General features: G+C 38.4%; 1 protein-coding gene across 1 annotated transcript in view; it reads right to left on the bottom strand.

Annotated features, from left to right (window-relative positions):
• Positions 1–15,927, bottom strand: part of MIPOL1 (mirror-image polydactyly 1) — a 347,233-nt gene that overhangs the window by 64,425 nt on the left and 266,881 nt on the right. Inside the window, exon 13 of the mRNA XM_066344523.1 lies at positions 4,523–4,753. Within this exon, the coding sequence (XP_066200620.1) occupies positions 4,523–4,753 (231 nt within the window). The remainder of the gene's footprint in view (positions 1–4,522; positions 4,754–15,927) is intronic.

The raw sequence follows: 15,927 nt of genomic DNA, 5'->3' as shown, positions 1-15,927 counted from the left end.
TCAAACTATATTATAGGGCCACGACAATCAAAACAGCATGGTATTGGCAGAAAAACAGACACTCAGACCAATGGAACAGAATAGAAAACCCAGAAATAAAACCACATATATATAGTCAAATAATTTTTGATAAAGGGGCCAACAACACACAATGGAGAAAAGAAAGCCTCTTCAATAAATGGTGCTGGGAAAACTGGAAAGCCACATGCAAAAGAATGAAACTGGACTATAGCTTGTCCCCCTGTACTAAAATTAACCCAAAATGGATCAAAGATCTAAACATAAGACCTGAAACAATAAAGTCATAGAAGAAGATATAGGTACTAAACTCATGGACCTGGGTTTTAAAGAGCATTTTATGAATTTGACTCCAAAGGCAAGAGAAGTGAAGGCAAAAATTAATGAATGGGACTACATCAGACTAAGAAGTTTTTGCTCAGCAAGAGAAACTGATAACAAAATAAACAGACAGCCAACTAAATGGGAAATGATATTTTCAAACAGCAGCTCAGATATGGGCCTAATATCCAAAATATACAAAGAACTCATAAAACTCAACAATAAACAAACAAACGATCCAATAAAAAAATGGGAAGAGGACATGAACAGACACTTCTCCCAGGAAGAAATACAAATGGCCAACAGATATATGAAAAGATGCTCATCTTCATTAGTTATTAGAGAAATGCAAATCAAAACTGCAATGAGATACCACCTCACACCTGTTAGATTAGCTATTATTAAGAAGACAGGTAATAGCAAATGTTGGAGAGGCTGTGGAGAAAAAGGAACCCTCATACACTGTTGGTGGGAATGTAAAGTAGTACAACCATTATGGAAGAAAGTATGGTGGTTCCTAAAAAAGCTGAAAATAGAACTACCTTATGACCCAGCAATCCCTCTACTGGGTATATACCCCCAAAACTCAGAAACATTGATACGTAAAGACACATGCAGCCCCATGTTCATTGCAGCATTGTTCTCAGTGGCCAGGACATGGAAACAACCAAAAAGCCCATCAATAGATGACTGGATAAAGAAGATGTGGCACATATACACTATGGAATACTACTTAGCCATAAGAAATGATGACATCGGATCATTTACAGCAAAATGGTGGGATCTTGATAACATTATACGAAGTGAAATAAGTAAATCAGAGAAAACCAGGAACTGTATTATTCCATACGTAGGTGGGACATAAAAGTGAAACTAAGAGACATTGATAAGAGTGTGGTGGTTACGGGGGGTGGGGGGAGAGGGAGAGGGAAAGGGGGAGGTGGAGGGGACAAAGAAAACTAGATAGAAGGTGACAGAGGACAATCTGACTTTGGGTGATGGGTATGCAACATAATTGAACAACAAGATAACCTGGGCTTGTTATCTTTGAATATATGTATCCTGATTTATTGATGTCACCCCATTAAAAAAATAAAATTATTAAAAAAACAACAACAACTTTTGCTTCTGGGGATTAAGTAATTTGCCCTGAACCTCACAGGAAACAAGTAGAAAAGCAGAGATTCAAACACAGGTCCGTCTGACTGGATGGCAAAGCCTGTCTTTATCCCCTATACTGCACTGAATCTCTTAGGAGTAAGTTTCTCACGGGGGTGGGGGTGGGGGGAGAGCAAAAGGCTCAAAGCTGAGGGACCACCCTGGCCGGTTGGCTCAGCGGTAGAGCGTCGGCCTAGCGTGCGGAGGACCCGGGTTCGATTCCCGGCCAGGGCACACAGGAGAAGCGCCCATTTACTTCTCCACCCCTCCGCCGCGCTTTCCTCTCTGTCTCTCTCTTCCCCTCCCGCAGCCAAGGCTCCATTGGAGCAAAGATGGCCCGGGCGCTGGGGATGGCTCTGTGGCCTCTGCCTCAGGCGCTAGAGTGGCTCTGGTCGCAACATGGCGACGCCCAGGATGGGCAGAGCATCGCCCCCTGGTGGGCAGAGCATCGCCCCTGGTGGGCGTGCCGGGTGGATCCCGGTCGGGCGCATGCGGGAGTCTGTCTGACTGTCTCTCCCTGTTTCCAGCTTCAGAAAAATGAAAAAAAAAAAAAAAAAAAAAAGCTGAGGGACCAATGTATATAAAGGCATTCAGTCTTGAAAAGACAGTGCGCTTCTGAAAAAGGAGAGAGTGCACTGTGGACCTTCAAAAATAATTGAGGGAAATTAAAAATGAAATATAATGGATTGAATATGAAAAAAAAGCCTAATAATATTCCGTCTAGGTCTTTGTTAGATAGCTAGAAACTGGAATAAAAGATTAAACACAAATTCAAATTTAACATTTAACTCATGCAAATGACATAATTGTTGCACTTCAACTCTATCCATGAATTGATGCCATTCCATTGAAAAGTTTTGATCTGTTGTGGTTAGATGTGAAAAATAAGGACAATATAGTATGCATCTTAAAGGTTAAACTTACTCAATTTAAACCATTATCTGATATGATGTTATTTTTACTTCTTGGTATATGAAGTTATTATTATTTTTTTTACAAAATGACAATGATAGTTGATGATAGCTAAGAAAATAAAGGTTGATACACATTTCTAAAGACTTTTTTAGAAATCTAATTAGCCCTGGTTGGTGGCTCAGTGGATAGAGTGTTGGCATAGCATATGGATGTTCAGGTTCTATTCTGGGTCAGGGCACACAGGGGAAGTGACCATCTGCTCCACCCCTTCTCCCTTTCTTCCCCTCCCATAGCCAGTGGCTCCGTAAGTTTGAACATGGCCCAGGCACTGAAGATAGCTCCATTGAAATGTGATAGACTCAGGCCTTAAAAATAGTGCAGTACTGCCTGACCAGGCGGTGGCGCAGTGGATAGAGCGTTGGACTGGGATGCGGAAGACCCAGGTTCGAGACCCTGAGGTCACCAGCTTGAACCCAAGGTCGCTGGCTCCAGCAAGGGGTTACTCGGTCTGCTGAAGGCCCGCGGTCAAGGCACATATGAGAAAGCAGTCAATGAACAACTAAGGTGTTGCAACATGCAATGAAAAACTGATGATTGATGCTTCTCATCTCTCTCCGTTCCTGTCTGTCTGTCCCTGTCTATCCCTCTCTCTGACTCACTCTCTGTCTCTGTAAAAAAAAAAAAAAGCTCAATACTCAGCTGCAGCCCTAGGCAAGAGGGGAGGGGGGAGGTGGTGGTGGGGAGGGATGCTGGGTGGATCAGGGTTGGGTGCATGCAGGAGTCTGCCTCACTATCTCACCCCCTCCCACCTAAAAAAGAAAAAAAATCTAATTGCTCTCTGGGAAACACTTGTAGGGAATTTTAGCTATTATAGAAATTAAAGGATTCCATATAAAGTATTATCTAAAAATGTAAAAATAATTGCACTTGAAATTTGTAATTATTTGTAGACTTTAAATAAACAGAGCTAAATCAGATCCTGTCAAAAATTACTGATCTACATTTTACAATGGAATAAAATCTAGCTATGTTAGTGTTCTTAGATTACTGATGTACATTATGAATAACTGATATGGTTTTTTACTGAACATAAACCTAATCTTTAAATCTACAGAAAAATATAATACCATAAATCACAAGTTTCTAGGCACACTGATAGTAAAGATTAATATGCATAATTTCTAATCTGTTTTAAAAGAATCTCGACTTAAGATTTACCTGACTATGGCTAATTACTCAAAATATAATTTCAGAAACATTGGGAGAATGGTTGAGAGGACTTATTTTTAAATAAAAAGTGGTAAGAAATAAGAAACCTTAAAGTTAGCACTACTTTTTCATATTATATAAAGTATATCCTGGAAATTGAAGGCAATTAGTTATGTGAATGATGTAACGCTACTAACAGTACATAAAGAAAGGCTCAGTTAGAATGATAAATTCTATTACATTAAAGCTGCCTTAGGAAGAAAATTCTGCTAGGATGTTCAAGTCCTATAGGTTAACAAGTGACTTTTTTGTTGGATAAATTATTTTGCTGGCTATCATAAGGACTGATTTATTACACAGCCTCATTTAAATTTTAATAAAAATGCAAAGATCACTGAAAATAAACAAATACAACTATGCACTGTGAAAAGCTGCACTGAATACATCAGAATAATAATACATGAAAATTAATTACACTGTACCTTATACTATGTCCCTAGAGGTCTCAGATTACAAGGTCACAGATGATCTGAACTCAAGCAGGATTACTGTGAGGCGAAAAGAGTCAAATTGGTCACTTGACTGCCTCTTCCCCTTGTTAATAACTTTATCTGTTACCTATGAAATTATTTTAATAGTATGGCTTCTGTGAACTGATGAAGATCAGATACCAAATAAAAATGGTTTGCCCTAAACAGCAACCATGATTCCCAAATTAATGGTTTTCTGATTCCAAATGTGGATATGATAAACAGTCTAAAGAAAGTTCACTTGGCTCAATGAACTTCTGTCTTAAACTATTAGTAGCATGAATAATAAGTAATATACTATTTAGTTGCTCAAAGAAAGTGTTTTTGTTTTGTTTCATATGTTTGAAATAGTGCAAGATCATTTCACTCACTTCTGAACTTTGTCACTGGCCGCCCGGGCAGCCTGGGTGGCGTGCTGGAGCTCGGACTCCAGGCTCGCTCGGTCTGCCAGAGCCTGCTGCAGCTGCGCCGCCAGCTCCTCGTTCTGCTGCTGAGTGAGGGAAACTATGTTCTCTCTGCTCTTCAAGGCTTCCTCGTAGGTACTGAGGGTATGCTTAAACTGATCTTTCAGATGCTCTTCCTGGGATAAAGACTGGTGCAAACTGGGGAAATAAAAAAGTAAATGATTTAGATATCAATATGTGGGCTGGCTGACCAATAAATTGTTGAACAAAAAATCTCCGGTAAGAAATACATATTTCTAAAGATCAATAAAGATATACTTAGTTAAGTAAATAAAAATGGTTTTTATATCACAATAGCATACACAATAATTATTCCATTTTGGTGCTCCTAGAATGAAAGCCACCCAGACAACTGATTATTGATGCTACCAGAGCATACCAAAACATGCTGCAAGATAGCAATGGAATTACACTGGGTAAATATTACATTCAATTTTCTTTAAAAGAAATAGCAAAAAATTGAAAAATAAAGTATATCTAAGGTAAATAGAATATCATAAGCTGAATGTAAAGAAGTGAGTAGTAATGAATGGGCATCAACAGCTGAGCAGATCCAGGGTCCATTCGGCTGAGCACGTAATGAGAATGAGTGAGTTCTGTACAGATACCAATTCACTTCAACAGCATTTTCTGCGCATCATAGTTGAGATATAAATGAAGTTAAAATCACTAGTCAGACAGTACAGAAGTAATACATATTCGGATATATTTTCTTTTTGTTAGTGAATCTTGTGACAAATATATCCATTCATTGTTATACAAAGAAATAGCATATAAATTAAGTCCAGATGAATACAGAAGAAAATGCAGACAAATAGAATCCTAAAATGCTAAAGGTCAAATCTTTGGTATGTCATTACACCCACCACCTGAGGTTATTTTGAAATGGCACCAAGCACCTCACTCAATTAAATAAAGACATTTTGAAAATATAAATATTTAATAAGGGAAATTTAAAATCCACACAGGAGATGTTCTTTTTTTATTAAATAAAATCATTTCAGTATATGAATACAAAAAACTGCCGATGGGCAGCTTAAAGTAAAACAACCTAACTATATAATACAGATTGATCATGTGAAAGGAAGTAATAAATTCTTGAAGCTGCAAAAAGCTAGTCAGAGAACTTGAGCACTAGCCGAGTAGTACCTCGTCTGATACTTTATCTAAAACTGTTCAAACTAAAATAATTATAAATTTCTTCTTCTTCTTTAAATAACCTATAAGCCTCAATAGTGTGCTCTTTTTGGAGAAGGTGTCACACACAAGTCAGAGGAACTTGAAATGCAGTTAGCATTCCCAAAAAAATCATTTCAGGATTCAAATTAGTTCTTAAGAGGAAATACTGCTGCTAAAATGTGGTCAATTGATTACTACATATAAAATAAGAATGGTGCCTCATTTATAGAGTGCAAAAAACTATAGTTTTCACCGTATTTATTTCATTTCATTTCCTCTAGTTCTTTCTATTAACCCACATGTTTAAAGACACCTGTCTCCTGTCCATTTTCATATTCTCTGTTCTTCACACTTTCTGCATCCTTCCTCTTCCAGCTTCAATTTCTGACAGCCCACCCTTTCCCTCTGAAAGATCCAAGAAAGAAACTAAGAACAAACAAAGCAAAAATACCTTTAAAAAGACAAGTATGTTTATGCTTTTTACCTTTAAAACATTATTAATTACATTTTAAGTGTTAATTATATTTTAAATCATATAAAGAGCACAAATTTAAAGTATTCAGCATGACAAAGTATAAAGAACAAAGCACAGAACAAACCCACCCGAAGGCTCCTGGCATTCCCTCCCTGTCCATTCCCTTCCCCCAATGTAAGCACCAGTCGACCTCTATAAAGGTTCCTATTGCCAGTTTCTGAACTTTTTGTCTGGCTTTCTTGCTTCACATTTAAGGTTCATGAGATTCACCATGCTCTTGCGTGTAGTTTGTTAATTTTTATTGCTACAAAGTATTCTGTTATAGAAATATCCCACAACTTCTTTAATCATTTCACTATTGTTGCTATTAATATTCTTGTACATGTCTTTTGATGGACCTAAGGACTCATTTTCCCTCTGCTTTGGCTGAGATATAACTCATAAAAATACTCCTCTCTGGAAAAGAATTTCCTCATAGGGTTCTGTGTGTGTAGACTTCGTGGATGCTACACACAGTCTTCCAAAGTTGTCCTACTAATCAAGATTCCCATCAGCAATATATGGGAGTTCTAGTTGTTCAAACAGCCTCCCTTAGAGCGGGACTGCCAGTCCTTTTAACGTTAGCTATGCTAGTAGGGGTGCCGTGACATTTCATTCTCTTAATATTGTATTGTGATGAATGCAAGTTCTGTATTTTAATGAAGTCCGACTTACCACTGTTTCTTAATGGCAGTGCTTTTTGTGGCCCATCTAGAAAATCTTAGCCTACCCCATTCCTTTATATTTTAACCTGCTGTACATGGTCTCACTTAAAACCCACTGTGGGTCATCTTAGTTTGGGACCTCTGCATTTATCTATGATATCTAAAACACTAGTTGATATACTCTAACCAATTAAATATTAAGAATCAATAATTCAGCTTTTAAAATTTCATCATTACAATCATGGGACCCCGACTTAATTCTCTAATTGTTCTTCACCTCCCATCTTCTATCATTTAATCTTATCTTTGGGGAAAATTTATACCTCATTTTAATTTTTCTCTCAGATGAACCTGTGACTTGAATGCTCAACAAGTTACTCATTATTCAAAATGCCTTGGAAATCTTTAAATTCCCATCAGAACTTTCACAAACAGGAGCAGTAGCCAGAGTAATCGTTGAAAAGAGAAATTAGATGATGACACTTAAAATTCTGCAATGGCTTTTTATTTCGCTCAGAATAAGTTTCTAAAAATGATAACAAATGATGTATTTTCACTCACTAAACCTCACAGCCTATGAGAAATCCTGTCAATGTTATTTTTTATTGATGAAGAGATTAAAACAAGGAGAGGTAAGAAACTGAATCAACCTCACACTCTTGGCAGAGCGAGAATCTGAACGCACAGCCCTTCTCCCTGGGCTGGAACACTCCTCTCTACTTGCCACGAGCTATGGGGCCTGTGTAGCTCTTATAATCAAGACCTTCTCACCTTATAGCCAGACCTTCAGTTTCTCCTATGCATCAAGCTTTCTCCTCCTGCTTGAGGCATCTGTTCAGAATGCCTTTCCCTCCTCTAACTGACAAACAAGGTCTCAGTACAAATACTGCTTTCCCAAATAAACTTTCCATCTAAATCTTGACATTCCCTCTCTGTGATTCTGTCTCATTAACCACAATCTTTTCTTTCTTAGAACTTATAATAATTTGCAGTTCTTTTTCACTTTCCACTTGTGCTTTACTTCCCAATTCCAATATTAATACTCCATTTACACAGGGTGATTTTATTGTATGGGAATAAAAAAACTTGTTCCTTAAGAACTTCAATAAATCAAAATGTTTACATTTCTTAAAAATATTTCCTTACAGGGATAAGGTGAAGTGCAGGATATATTCACAGCGGATATAAATCTATAACCAGTGAAGAATGCTTCTGTTTTAGTGCTTTTTCTCCTCAGAGTTCTCTTCCCTAAATTAACAACAGGGCTGCATTGTTGAATTTTTTCAGTCATATCCTATTTAACTTCTTTTCAAAGATGTTGCTCTTCAGATGTATTTTCAGTGTGATGACAGCAACATTCAATTTACTGGTGCTTATGTGATGTTGACTAGGGAAATCTTTTCAGTGATAGTGAGATATCATGATAAAACAACATCAGGAGAGCCATTAAATCACTTTCAAGAATTTCCAAAGCATGTAACCCTGTGTGGCTCACAAATATTGACAAAGGATGGTAACTTTGATTATCATGAAGGAAATGAGGTCATGGCATAAAGTTTCAATTCACTCTTTTAGTTTTTAAATTATGTAATTCTTAATAATCTTAATTTTTTTCTACTTTAGTATAGAAAATAAGATTTAAAACTATTCTTACTTGGTACTTACACATCATACCATACCAACAACTTGTTGGTTCTAACCCATACCACCCATACCAGGAAGACTGCACAGCACGTCCTGGGCTGCTCACCACAGGAACCACAGCAGGCCACGCAGGAAATGCTCTTCCATGGGCATTATCAGGTGAGTGGACTGGGATAGGTTTACCTTCTGAAGTGTGTCAGTGTCTCCCGGTCTGTGCCCTCATGTCTGTGGCTCTGACTATCTCCCTGGTCCCTGACTCTACCCTGTTTTAGCTTAAAATATCTTGGACTTTTCAGGTATATGACCCACTTTCCTGTTCTGCTTCAAGATACTTATGTTCTTCTCCACTTGTCTGCTAACTGGCTTGTGGAACTCTCTCACAATTGTAACGTCACACATGAATTCAGCTTATTCCTGCAATTAGTACTTTTCCATGTATACTGTCTTGATGTTACTTTTCCTGGCTCCCTTTCTTGCCTCCACGACAAAGTATCACTTAAGTCCTTGTATGAAATCACTTTACTCACCATCCCACAATACGCAATGACTCTTCTGCTTCATTTATTTACAGCAATAGCTAAATCAATACTGAGTCTATATAGATTGTTTTTTTTCCTTTTAGTAAGTGAGAGGTGGAGAGGCAGAGACAGACTCTTACATGAGCCCTGACTGGGACACCCAGCAAGCCCCTATTAGGTGATGCTCTGCCCAGCTAGGCAGCAGCTCTGCTGCTCAGCAAACAGTTTTAGTGCCTGAGGCTGAGGCTATGGAGCCATCCTCAGTGCCCAGGGCCAACTTTGCTGGAACCATTCAAGCCATGGCTGCAGGAGGGGAAGAGAGAGAGACAGATAGAGAGGGGGAGGCAGTGCAGAAGCAGATGTCACTTCTCCTGTGTGTTCTGACCAGGAATTGAACCTGGGACTTCCATACACCTTACCGATGCTCTACCGATCTAACTGGCCAGGGCTGTTTTTTAAAAATTGAATAAATGTTTTAGATTAAAAATTTAGAGGTAAGGTACTATAACATAGACCAGCGATTTTCAACCTTTTTCATCTCATGGCACACATAAACTAATTACTAAAATTCAGTGGCATACCAAAAATATATATTTTTTTCCAATCTGACAGAAAAACGGGTATAATTTTGATTCATTTACATCGAATGGCTACTGTGTTGGTTGTTGTCATTTTTTTATTTGACAATCTAAAAGAAAGAGGTCAGTGCCCCTGACTTAATAGTCAGGTATTGAATGTTTTAAAACTCTGTGCCATGGCATACCAGTTGAAAACTGCTGGTATAGACCAATAGTTTTTACCTAGGAGTAATTTTGTCCCTCAGGGGCATTTTGCAATATCTGGAGACATTCTTGGTTGCCACATCCCACCCTCTGGCATTTAGGGGGTAGGGGCTGTTAAACATCCTGCAATGCAGAGAATAGACCCTTACGACAAAGACTTATCCTATCTATGTCAAAAAGTCCAAATCTGATGTAAATGAAAAGATGCTGGATTTGGACTTTGAAGAAGTATTAATAGATTCAAATTTCAGTTTTGTCATTCACTTTGTATAGCTTTGAAAAAAATACCCATCTGAGTTTTAATTTCCTCAACTCTAACATAATGAGAAAAATCCCATGGAGTTAATATGAGAACAAAATGAGATAATATTTCTATGTGAAAATATCTAGGCTAGCATAATACCTGATAAAGAACAGCCATTCATACCTGCATACTTTTTAAAGGAAATAATTACCTTTGTATAAAATCTTATACAATACTCAGGCATTTTATATGTACTTTGATGAAAAATAGTTGCCTGTTTCTACAGGTTTTTTATGAATTGGGAAAGGTAAACTAGTTTTCCTAACCTTTATCACTCAACTGATAAAATTCTTAAATCATTCTGAAAAAATTAATAGGCAGGTTTGGCTTGTTTTTACTGAATTAAAATAAATAAAGACAAAGTAAGTATGAAAGGCAGAAGTATGCGCGACCTTGTCCTAGGTATACATTTTCTGAGACGACAGTCTCTGTTTTCATTTCCTGGTTTACCGTATCAATTAATTTGATCTCGCTTTCTGACCTATGAGATTTGCCTTCTCTCTGAAGAACTTCTTTTAACATTTCTTGCAAGGCAGATGTACTGATGCCAAATTCCCTCAGTTTTTTTTTTGTTAGAGACAGTATTTCTCCTACACTTTTAAAAGATCAGTTCACTGGATATGGAACTCTAGTTTGATGTCCCAAGGTTAGCGTGACATTCCAGGTGCTTCAAAATGCTGTTCTCTTTTTCTTTTCAGACTTCTTCTCATCTACCCTATGAAAAAATTTTATTCTAGCTGACTGGAAATATAAACTGCTTTTTTAGATGTCCTCATAATTTTCAGTTTGGGTTACTGCTCACACTGATGCCTTCAGACGAACGCTCTTTTCCTCTCCCTCGTGGATTCCTGTACTAGATCCAGGTGAACTGCGACAAGCATTACGAAGTCACATTCCATACCCGGCCAAAGAGATACACACCTTTCTCTCAGCTCCCTCACCCTTTCCATATCCCTTAAAATAGACTCATCACTTGATACTATCCTTTATCACTACCATGTCCCTGTTTTATCTTCCCTACTAGAATTTAATCCTGTCAAAGGAAGGGACTAGTATTGACTCTTCTCTGCTTCCTTCTAGGGTCTAACACAGTGGCTTCTCTGTGGGAGGCATAAAAGAAGTTTTTATTGAATATTGCTGCTTAAATGCTCCATTTGAACAAGTGGGCTCTGGTATTGTAAAAGAATCACGTGAATCTGAATTTTCTTCCTTTTCTTCTTATCTTCACGTGCAGCCTCATGCAGCCTGGTCCAGGCTCCACTGCTTTCCCTCACCCACATTTCATTCTGTTACATCTTTGGAGAATATTTTTAAAATACACTTTTTGTTGCCTTGTTTGTTATTTTTTCTTTGGTCTCCTTCGCCCAAGGAGATAACTGAGAAAAAAAATATTGCTACGAGAAATGTCTGGTTTAATTGCTGCTTATGTTTTCTTTCAGAATTTTTATGGTTTTGAGTTTTACATTTATTTTTAATCCATTTTGAGTTTGTCTTTTTTTTTTGTGACAGAGACAGAGAGTCAGAGAGAGATACAGATACGAACAGAGGGACAGGAAGGGAGAGAGATGAGAAGCATGAATTCTTTGTGTGGCACCTTAGTTGTTCATTGATTGCTTTCTCATATGTGCTTTGATGGGAGGGGGGGCTCCAGAAGAGCTAGAGACCCCTTGCTTAAACCAGCAACCCTGGGTGGGCTTCAAGCCAGCGACTTTGGGCTTAAGCCAGCGACCATGAGGTCATGTCTATCATCCCACGCTCAAGCCAGCAACCCTGCAATCAAGCCGATGAGCCTGCGCTCAAGCGAGCGACTTCAGGGTTTCAAACCTGGGTCCTCTGTATCCCAGTCTGATGCTCTACCCACTGTGCCACCACCTGGTCAGGCTTGAGTTTACCTTTGTTTATGGCCCAGTTTCTTTCTTTCTTTCTTTCTTTCTTTCTTTCTTCCTTCCTTCCTTCCTTCCTTCCTTCCTTCCTCCCTCCCTCCCTCCCTCCCTCCCTCCCTCCCTCCCTCCCTCCCTCCCTCCCTCCTTCCTTCCTTCCTTCCTTCCTTCTTTCTTTCTTTCTTTTTTTTTGCATACATTTGTCTGATCTGCCCAACACTATTTACTGATTAGACTATCTTTGCTCCATTGCATGCTTTGCCTCATTTGTCATTTATAAATTGAACAAAAAGGTATGAGTTTATTTCTGGGCTTTCCATTTTGTTCCATTGATCTATAAGTCTGTTTCATGCTAGTACCATGATGTTTTGATTACAATAACCTTGTAGTATAGTTTGATATCAGGTAGAGTGATGCCTCCAGCTTTGTTCTTCTTTCTCAAGACTGCTGAGGCTATTCAGGGTCTTTTGTGGTTCTATATTAATTTATTGAACTATATGTTCTAGTTCTATGAAATACACCATTGGTATCATGACAGGAATTGCCTTGAATCTATGATTTGCTTTGGGTAGTATGGACACTTTAATGATGTTAATTCTTCCTATCCATGAACACGGTGTACGCTTGCACTTATTTGTATCCTCCTCCATATCTTTCTTCAGCACTTGACTATTTCTGAGTACAGGTTTTTACCTCCTTGGTTAAATTTACTCCTACGTACCTTATTTTTATAGATGCAATGTTAAATGTGATTGTTTTCTTAGTTTCTCTTTCTGATAGTTCATTATTGGTGTATAAGTGCCACTGATATAAAAATATTAATATAGTATCATGCTACTTTATTGAATTCATTTATCAGTTTTAGTAGTTTCTTAGAAATTTTTACCCAGCAAAGGAAACCAACAACAAAATAAAAAGGCAACCCACTAAATGGGAGAACATATTTACCAATAATACATTTGATAAGGGGTTAATATCCAAAACTTTATAAAGAACTAATAATTCAACACAAAAAAGCCCAAACAATACCATTAAAAAATGGGCAAAGGATCTGAATAGGCACTTCTCCAAAGAGGACATACAGATGGCCAATAGAAATATGAAAAGATGCTCAACATCATTAATCATCAGAGAAATGCAAAATAAAATTACAATGAGGTACCATTTCATACCTGTCAGAATGGCTATCATTAATAAATCAACAAACAACAATGTTGGTGAAGATGTAGAGAATAGGGAACCTTTGTGCACTGTTGGTGGGAATGCAGACTGGTCCAGGCTCTGTGGGACTCAATATGGAGTTACCTCAAAAAGTTAAGAATGAAATTGCCTTATGACCCAGTGATTTCACTTCTGGGAATCTACCTAAAGAAACCTGAAATGCTGATCTGAAAGAATATACACCCCCTATGTCCAATGCAGCATATTTACAATAGCCAAGCTACGGAAACAACCCAAGTGTCTGTCAGTAGATGAGTGGACAAAAAGTTTTGGTAAATTTACACAATGGAATACTACTCAGCCATGAAAAGAATGAAATCCTACCATTTGCAACAGTATGGATGGGCCTAGAAGGTATTATGCTAAGTGAAATAAGCCAGTCAGAGAAAGGCAAACACCATATGATCATATATATATAAAATCTAATGAACAAAATAGACAAAATAGAAACAAACTCATAAATACAGAAAACAGACAGCTGTCAGAGGGGACAAGGACTAGGGGGGCTGGGTAAAATAGGTAAAGGGGTTAAGTAAAAAAACCTCATAAAAACAACAGTATGGTGCTTACTAGAGGGAAAGGGGAGGGGGGCTGGTAGAAGAGGGTAAATGGGGGATAAATGGTGACAGAAGAAGACTAGATTTCTTTTTTATTTTGAGAGTTCATTTATTAAACCTGGGGACAGTGAAACAAAGAAGGGTTTAGGATAGAAGAAGCAACAGGAGAGGTCCAGCAGGGCTTCTTTCAGCTCACCAAGTCAGAGAAAAGGGAGCACTGGGGGAGGGTTAGGAGGTTAGCCCAGCACCAGCTGCCGCTGCCCACTGCTCCCCTGGTTGCAAGTCTCGTAGGGACCCTTAGAGTTTAGGAGATGCACAACTGTGTGGGAAGATGAGAGAGCAGAGGAAGAGGAGAGTGTAGGAAAAGGCCTGTTCCTGGGAGGGAGAGCATGCAAAGAGAATAGACTTCGGAAGGTGAACACAAAATATATTACACAGATAATGTATTATAGAATTGTACATTTAAAACCTATATAATCTAACCAATGAATGCCAATAAATTCAATCAAAATTAAAATAAAATAAACTTTTAGTATTGAGATCCTTGTAGATTCATATGCAGCTGCAAGAAATTATATAGAAAGATCCCTGGTGTCTTTTACCAATTTTCCTCCAATGGTAACTTTTTAGAAATTATAGGACAATAGCACCATCAAGATAATGACATTGATATAGTCAAGATACAAAAGTTACATCACCACAAAGATCCCTCATGTTTCCTGACTTCCCTACTATCCCTACTCCTCCTTAAACCCTAATAACCACTGATCTGTTTTCCATTTCTATTAATATAATGTCATTTTTTTTCTGTGAGAGGAGGGAAGATAGTGAGACAGACTTCCGCATAAACCCTGACCGGGACCCACTGGGCAACCCCATGTGGCGCCATGCTCACATATTGAACTATTTTTTAGTGGCTGAGGCTGAGGTGCTCGGACCAACTAAGCCACTGGCTGCTGGTGGTGTAGAAGAAAGGGGAGAGAAGTAGAGGGTCACTTCTCTTGTGTGCTCTCACTGGGAATCAAACCTGAGACATCCATACTCCAGGCTGATACTGACCTGCTCTATCTACTGACCTTCCGGCCAGGGCCCCCTATGTCATTTAAAGAGGGTTATATAAATGGAAAGGCCTTTATCTACAGTGTGTCCGTAAAGTCATGGTGCACTTTTGACCAATCACGGGAAAACAACAAAAGATGATAGAAATGTGAAATCTGAACCAAATAAAAGGAAAACCCTCCCAGTTTCTGTAGGATGATGTGGCAGCATGTGTGCATGTGCAGATGATAACGTAACACCATGTATACAGAAGAGCAGCCCACGGCCATGCCAGTTGAGATGTGGATGGTACAGAGGAAAGTTCAGTGTGTTCTGTGGCTCGCTAAATTCAAATCCGTGACCAAAGTGCAATGTGAATATTGGTGCATTTATAACGAAGCGCCACCACATAGGAATAACATTACTCGGAGGGATAAGCAATTGAAGGACACCAGCAGTTTGGTGGAGAAACCCCGTTCTGGTAGGCCATCAGTCAGTGACATCAAGTCTGTAGAGGCTATACGGGATAGCTACCTAAGGAGCCCTAAAAAATCCGTGTGTGAGCCCACATCAAACTGCACTGAATAGGTAGGAAACTGGGAGAGTTTTCCTTTTATTTGGTGCAGATTTCACATTTCTATCATCTTTTGTTGCTTTCCTGTGACCGGTCAAAAGTGCACCATGACTTTACAGACACACTGTATTAAAGAAATAGAATAAAATACCATAATATTAAAAAAAAAGTACCAGGCCTAGCTGGATTCATCAAACATTTAAGAAAGAAATCATACCAATCTTCTACAATCTCTTTCAGAAAGCAGAAGCAGAGAAAACACTTTCTAACTCAATCTATGAGGTCTTCATTACCCTAACACTAAAATCAGATAAAGACATTACAAGAAAGGAAGACTTACAGACTAATATCTCTTGTGAATACAGATGCAAAAACGTCCCAACAAAATATTAGCAAATCAAACCCAACAACATAGATAAAAGATTAGTGTATCATG

Source organism: Saccopteryx leptura, chromosome 6 (genome assembly GCF_036850995.1).
Source record: "Saccopteryx leptura isolate mSacLep1 chromosome 6, mSacLep1_pri_phased_curated, whole genome shotgun sequence".
Taxonomy (NCBI): domain Eukaryota; kingdom Metazoa; phylum Chordata; class Mammalia; order Chiroptera; family Emballonuridae; genus Saccopteryx; species Saccopteryx leptura.
This window is presented reverse-complemented; position numbering and strand designations above follow the sequence as displayed.